The sequence below is a fragment of the Melanostigma gelatinosum genome, assembly GCF_949748355.1.
Source record: "Melanostigma gelatinosum genome assembly, chromosome: 21".
Lineage (NCBI taxonomy): Eukaryota > Metazoa > Chordata > Actinopteri > Perciformes > Zoarcidae > Melanostigma > Melanostigma gelatinosum.
This window is the reverse complement of record NC_136654.1, coordinates 1,393,954-1,400,402: the sequence shown is the minus strand read 5'-3', so window position 1 is coordinate 1,400,402 and position 6,449 is coordinate 1,393,954. Positions and strand designations below refer to the sequence as shown.

At 49.1% G+C, this 6,449-nt stretch overlaps 1 protein-coding gene across 1 annotated transcript in view; it reads left to right on the top strand.

Moving 5' to 3' along the window:
- Nucleotides 1–1,195: 1,195 nt before the first annotated feature.
- The window catches only part of aatkb (apoptosis-associated tyrosine kinase b), a gene marked incomplete at its 5' end in the record, with an annotated part of 53,354 nt that continues 48,100 nt past the window's right edge, over nucleotides 1,196–6,449 (top strand). The window contains one exon of the mRNA XM_079292960.1: nucleotides 1,196–1,277. Coding sequence (XP_079149086.1) covers nucleotides 1,196–1,277 — 82 coding nt within the window. The remainder of the gene's footprint in view (nucleotides 1,278–6,449) is intronic.

Sequence of the window (6,449 nt, the reverse complement as noted above, 5' to 3'; positions counted from 1 at the left end):
ACTGACGGGGAAACAGACAGACGATTGTGCTTGGACGGATCTTTCTCTACTTTTCTTCAGTAGCTCAGTCTGTGACATTTCTGTCACAACCGTTGTAAGCGTGCAACATGCACGAGGGGAAAGTTGACTCCCTCTGCTGCCAGGAATCTGATGGGAAGAGAGGATGAGGGAGGGGGGAGAGGAGGGGGGATTGGGAGAGGATGAATGTTGCCGGGTGGGGGAGGGGGCCTCACCCAACATGTATGAACAGTAGGATTACAGTGGGGACAGTCCGGAGAGCCACGTCCCGCTGTGTGCCTTTCCTCTGCTGTTACATCACAGTTCATGGGAGTCTCTACGGAGGCCGAGGAAGAGACAGCCGCAGGCTCTGCCTCCAGAAGTACAATAACACACAAGTCATGACAGGAATATTCACTTTGTAGGTGAAGATGCACCCGTTTCAGCAACGTAAATAGAAAGTGCCCCCCCCCCCACACACACACACACACACACACAGCCACTGCATGTTTCCGTCAGCTGAACATGTTCAGGCAGCACAGTAGCCTATCAGCCTCTCCCCCCCCCCCCCCCCCCCCTCCATCCTGCAGACAGAGAGCGCAAAAACGCGCTACATAAATTCTATTTGGGCGCATTGGCGAGCAAGATGGCGCTCCTGCCTGTCAGCACCGCGGACAGCTCCCGTTGGCTCTGACTCTAAACTGAGTCTGTTTAATTTGTTTTACATTTATTTGCGGAGGTGTCACGTGACTGCTCTGGTTCGGTCAGAGCGTCCAGATGATTGCGACTGCATCCAGGTGTCGCGTGAAGAAACTGTGCGCTACTAGCTGCAGCCAGAGAGGGAAATCAAATTCTGGATCAACTTGACTGCTGAACAGGACTTCCTCCTCCTGCTCCTCCTCCTCCTCCTCCTGCTCCTGCTCCTCCTCCTCCTCCTGCTCCTCTGCAGCCACAGTCTCGACTGAAGAGTTCAGGAGGAAGACATAAATCCACCGGCCTCGGCCTGCGGTGACTTCTCACCGGAGGAGGAGCGCGTTTGTGTCCGCGTCTGTCTCAGTCACGCCGGTGTGAGATGGAGGGGCGCGCAGAGAGATCACGAGGGGAAATGAAGCTGTGTTCAAGAAATAGTGTTGCCTAGCTCTTTGCCACCAGCGCCCTGCTGTTTTACTTTTTAAATAGAATTTGTTGAAACACCGATATGAAGACCTTGGTGCTCCTGGTGACGATGTCTTCCGTGGTTTTCAGCCCCGGCTTTGCGCTCAGCTCCCAATTCAGCTCAGGTGAGCCGACATTCCGCTGCTAACATCCCAGAATAATGCTGTTAATGTGCTGTTCTCTGTTAACACTCGTTCTTTCTGCATGGACACTATCGGTTACCGATAAACGCCGACGCATCAGTTCAGGATTTAAACGGCGCAGTTGTCCTCATCCGCAATTGTCAGCGCTGTGCGTCCTTGCGTGTGCGTCCGTATTGATGTTTTTCATGAAAAGAAAAGCGAGCTGGGGAAACATCATGTGTGATCAACGGTCTTTTTTAAGATGCTCTGAGATTCGTTTTTCAGGTCAGATGGGTGTAAAGCTGCAAAGCATATTCAGGTGAAAGGCAGACGTGAAGGTGAAAGGTGAATCGTGGGAGCAGAAAGGCTTCCTCTAATTGGAGCAGCTCGTGTTATCCAATTAGTGCTGGGAAAGAACAGGATTGTGGGAGATGATGAATGGAGGCAGAGTGCCTCATTTTCTCACACCCATCTTGGAAATAAATCAGAAATCCCTGCAAAGCGCCCGTCTATTTTATCATTATGCAGCATAAGCAGCTACTGTCATTCAGATGGTTCCTAGGCAACCAAAAGGTGCAGCAGGCTCCGGCTTTCCCGTCTCCAAAAAATGGGTTTACCCCACAGAGCCGAAGCATCTCCTAGAGTTGCATCGTGGTGAGGACATCAAACAGAAGCCGGCTTAATCCTGCTGTTTGTTGTAATCCTACGCTTCAGTGGGTCTCTGCTGCCTTTCCTGTCTCGGCCACCGTGGGTTCATAATGCCTGCAAACACATCCATTCAGCGGCATGAATCCTTTCCAGCGTTTGAGTCGCGGCAGCAGTTGGTTTTCTACCAGATGAAGCTTTTCATTCTCTCCTTCGTCTCTTTCTTTTTGTTTGTTTGTTGCACTCTGCCTCACACGTTTACAACATGTGCATGTGACGGCTCACTGAAATGTTCTATTCTTAACTCAACTGGTAATTCTGACTGAGTGTGTGTGTGTTACTTATTGTGTGTGTTCTAATAGACCTACAGCTGCCAGCTGTGCTTCTTGGATTTATTTCACCAGATTGAGATAAAATGTGTTTTACGATGGTGATCTAAGATGGCAGCAGTTGAGCGCACGTTGATTTCATACATGCAGTTCAAAAACCAGCAGCCATTACAGACACAGTCTGAGACTACATCCAGCCTGTGAAGGCCTTCAGGACGAAAGACTCCTCTTTACACACTCAATGCACTTCTTTCTTTAAAGCAAACATCTGTCAGTCTTTGTCATGGAGCTGACCATAGTGCTGAAATCATCATCCGATACTTTTAGTCCCAGATTGCGACCTCCATTGTAGAAACATGGAGTCTGGCCACACATCCTGTATTATGACGAGCTTTCCAAATATTACATGTCATATATTGGACATATTACGCATCCAGTGTGAATCATTTCAAAGGCTTGTCTCTGAGTTAGGCAGAAGCCATCCTTGGATCAGCTGTTGAAGCTAACCTGTGGAGATCTTCTTCAGAGTGTTGATGTGTGTGAGCTTGTTGGTCTCAATCACGGAAAGACTTTTCCTTTAAGCCACGTGTTGTTTTCACACTTAAAACAGCTTCACGATCTTCTTATTCAACACTGACCGACAGTCTGAAGTCACACATGGTGTCTTTGGATACTTTGTGATGTTTGACAGACGGTGGTCTTTAGAAGAAGACATCCACGAGGAGGCATGCAGTCATGGGATTTCATTTGGTTTGATGGTTCATTTCTGGTTTGTTGTATGTTCTAATAAGTGTTTGTCTTCATCGTCTTGTTGGTAAATGTCGGTACATTTGCTGATTTTCTTGGTCTTTGAATACTTCAAATGTAATTTGATATCTGGTCGTCTGAATATCAGACAAATCAAAAACGTCAAAAACCTGTGATGGCATTTCCCACCATTTCTTTACAGAGTAAACGGTTAATGGGTAAACTAATTGCTCGACTATTTTGATCTTCAGTTTGCAAACTCACTCATTATCATTTTTCTTTCCATGAAGGTCTTACTAGACATGCAGTTTTCCTTCAGCCAGTAGATTGTCTTCCTTGTTAAGTTCATATGTTCGCCGGACAGAGCTGGAGCTGCTGGTCGTATCCGAGCGGATTCTGTTTGTTTGTCTGAGGGAGCGTCAGCTGCACGGATGAGTTTAATGAAGGGAGGTGGATGCGAGGGAAAGAAAATGAAAAGATGGAGGCAGAGAAGAAATGGGAATGTCAAAGCAAGAAAACGAATCAAAGAACACAAAGAAGGAAGGGAAGGAAGGTGCTTGTCCTGTAGCTTGGATCTTCTTCGGCCACTGTGTTTGGGGGCGGGTCTAGGAATGACATCACTGCCCAGTTAAGGCAGGGCTTCGTATCAGTGATGGTGGAGGGGGGGGGGGTCTTTATTACTGGCAGTGCTGGCTGCTTTCCCAGGCCCCAGGTTATCCATTTCACGTCTCTCAGTGGGCTCCTGGCTGCGCGTACAGAGGCACACTCTCATTGTACGGACAGAAAAGCACGACACGGTTTGTTTGAAAGCCCAGTGGACTTCCCTTTCTCCGGCTATCGAGAAACTACCGGGTCCGGGTGCTGGAGGACACGAGCATGGAGCGTATTGAGCAGGTAAACCCAGAGGATGCTGGCTTACAGGACGTCTGCAGTAGATGTAGCTGGAGGTTAGCTTTCTGTCCGTAACTTGGTCAGAGATGGGATTTGATTGAGAAGCTGCATCATTTTCAAAGTAGGTACAGTCGATGTATGTTTCAGAATAAATGGTGAGCAGTTGGCAGGCTGAAGAAGTGGAGACCACAAAGATGTGGCTATGAATTGGATTTGTGCCATTTACAGCAATTGAAGCGCCTCTAAAAGCTTTTCTCCCCGATCGCCTCAAAAGGTCCCGTTCGCAACAACTCCCCGACACTCGTCTGATCCGAGCCGATGAACAGGACCGGCGTGGTCCATTTGTCTTTTGGTCTGTTTCTGTGGAGCAGAGTGTTCAGAACAGAATCGTTCATAAGTGAGGCTGCTGATTGCTATGCTCTACCTGTGTGTGTGTGTGTGTGTGTGTGTGTGTGTGTGTGTGTGTGTGTGTCTGCAGAATAAGAGCCTCTGATTGTACAAAAACTAATTTGGTTGAAGGATACAAACTGACTTGTTCTCATTCGACTCCGCCTCTGCTCACATTCATTTGAGTGATTGAAGCGAGTTCCTGTCAACCTCGAGCGAATGAAAGGAGGCGTGAACATCCTCGAGTCACAACACAAACACAGTCGCACACACAGGCTCTCATCAATGAGGCTGGAACAGCAGAGCAGTTCACCTCTGCATCTAAAAGCGCTGAGCTTCACCGAACATCTCCATTTAAACCTGATCGGGATCAATTTCCTCTTTGTGTTTCATACTGTATCAGACAACAGGTTACTACTTATTGTCTTCAATGAGGAAACTACACTTTCAATTCCTCCAGTAATCTTTATAGAGTCCATCAAATATCTAAAATTAGTAAAAAAAAAAAAAGAAAATAAATAAAGGTGCTTCATTTTATTGTTTATTTTAATTTTCAATGATAAAACAGAGAGAAGTTTAAAATTCTCCCAATGTAGCATTTCTGCTTGACAAGTGACGACTGACCAACTCCAAAGAATAACCTATTGCTGCAGTGTTCAATTATAAAATGGAGTCTATCATTTTGTTTTGCCCTAAATGCAAATATACAGTATGTTTAAACCACGTGGTCCTTTCATACAGACTACTTATTTATTGAATCGTCAGAAAACCAGCAAGCTCAGTCCTCGTGCTGTGCATCGTCATCGAGACGTGAAAACGACTCCTTCGCTCTGCGACTCCTTCGCTCTGCGACTCCATCGCTCTGCGACTCCATCGCTCTGCGACTCCTTCGCTCTGCGACTCCATCGCTCTGCGACTCCTTCGCTCTGCGACTCCATCGCTCTGCGACTCCATCGCTCTGCGACTCCTTCGCTCTGCGACTCCATCGCTCTGCGACTCCATCGCTCTGCGACTCCTTCGCTCTGCGACTCCATCGCTCTGCGACTCCTTCGCTCTGCGACTCCTTCGCTCTGCGACTCCTTCGCTCTGCGACTCCATCGCTCTGCGACTCCATCGCTCTGCGACTCCTTCGCTCTGCGACTCCTTCGCTCTGCGACTCCATCGCTCTGCGACTCCATCGCTCTGCGACTCCTTCGCTCTGCGACTCCTTCGCTCTGCGACTCCATCGCTCTGCGACTCCTTCGCTCTGCGACTCCATCGCTCTGCGACTCCATCGCTCTGCGACTCCTTCGCTCTGCGACTCCATCGCTCTGCGACTCCATCGCTCTGCGACTCCATCGCTCTGCGACTCCTTCGCTCTGCGACTCCTTCGCTCTGCGACTCCATCGCTCTGCGACTCCTTCGCTCTGCGACTCCTTCGCTCTGCGACTCCTTCGCTCTGCGACTCCATCGCTCTGCGACTCCTTCGCTCTGCGACTCCTTCGCTCTGCGACTCCTTCGCTCTGCGACTCCTTCGCTCTGCGACTCCTTCGCTCTGCGACTCCATCGCTCTGCGACTCCTTCGCTCTGCGACTCCTTCGCTCTGCGACTCCTTCGCTCTGCGACTCCATCGCTCTGCGACTCCATCGCTCTGCGACTCCTTCGCTCTGCGACTCCTTCGCTCTGCGACTCCTTCGCTCTGCGACTCCATCGCTCTGCGACTCCATCGCTCTGCGACTCCTTCGCTCTGCGACTCCTTCGCTCTGCGACTCCATCGCTCTGCGACTCCTTCGCTCTGCGACTCCATCGCTCTGCGACTCCATCGCTCTGCGACTCCTTCGCTCTGCGACTCCATCGCTCTGCGACTCCTTCGCTCTACGACGCTCCAATCAGCCGCCAACAACATCCACCGTCACTGTTTACTCAGAGCGGTGGCTCTTGATCAGGAATCCTTCATCGAATGGTGCAGCAAGGAGTTTGTCAGTGTTCTTTGTTTTATATATAAAGTGTTTTCCGTAGTTCTTATGAATTCTCCTTCACATCTTAATAATTATTGCGTCAAAGGAGAAGCGGTTAGCGAAAGTCTTCCTGTGACGATATTACCACATGTGATGTGTTGCTGAAGAGCGAGTTCACCCTCGTGCTGCTTCTTCACAGACTAACTGATGAATCAAGACGATAATCCTTCAGATTAATC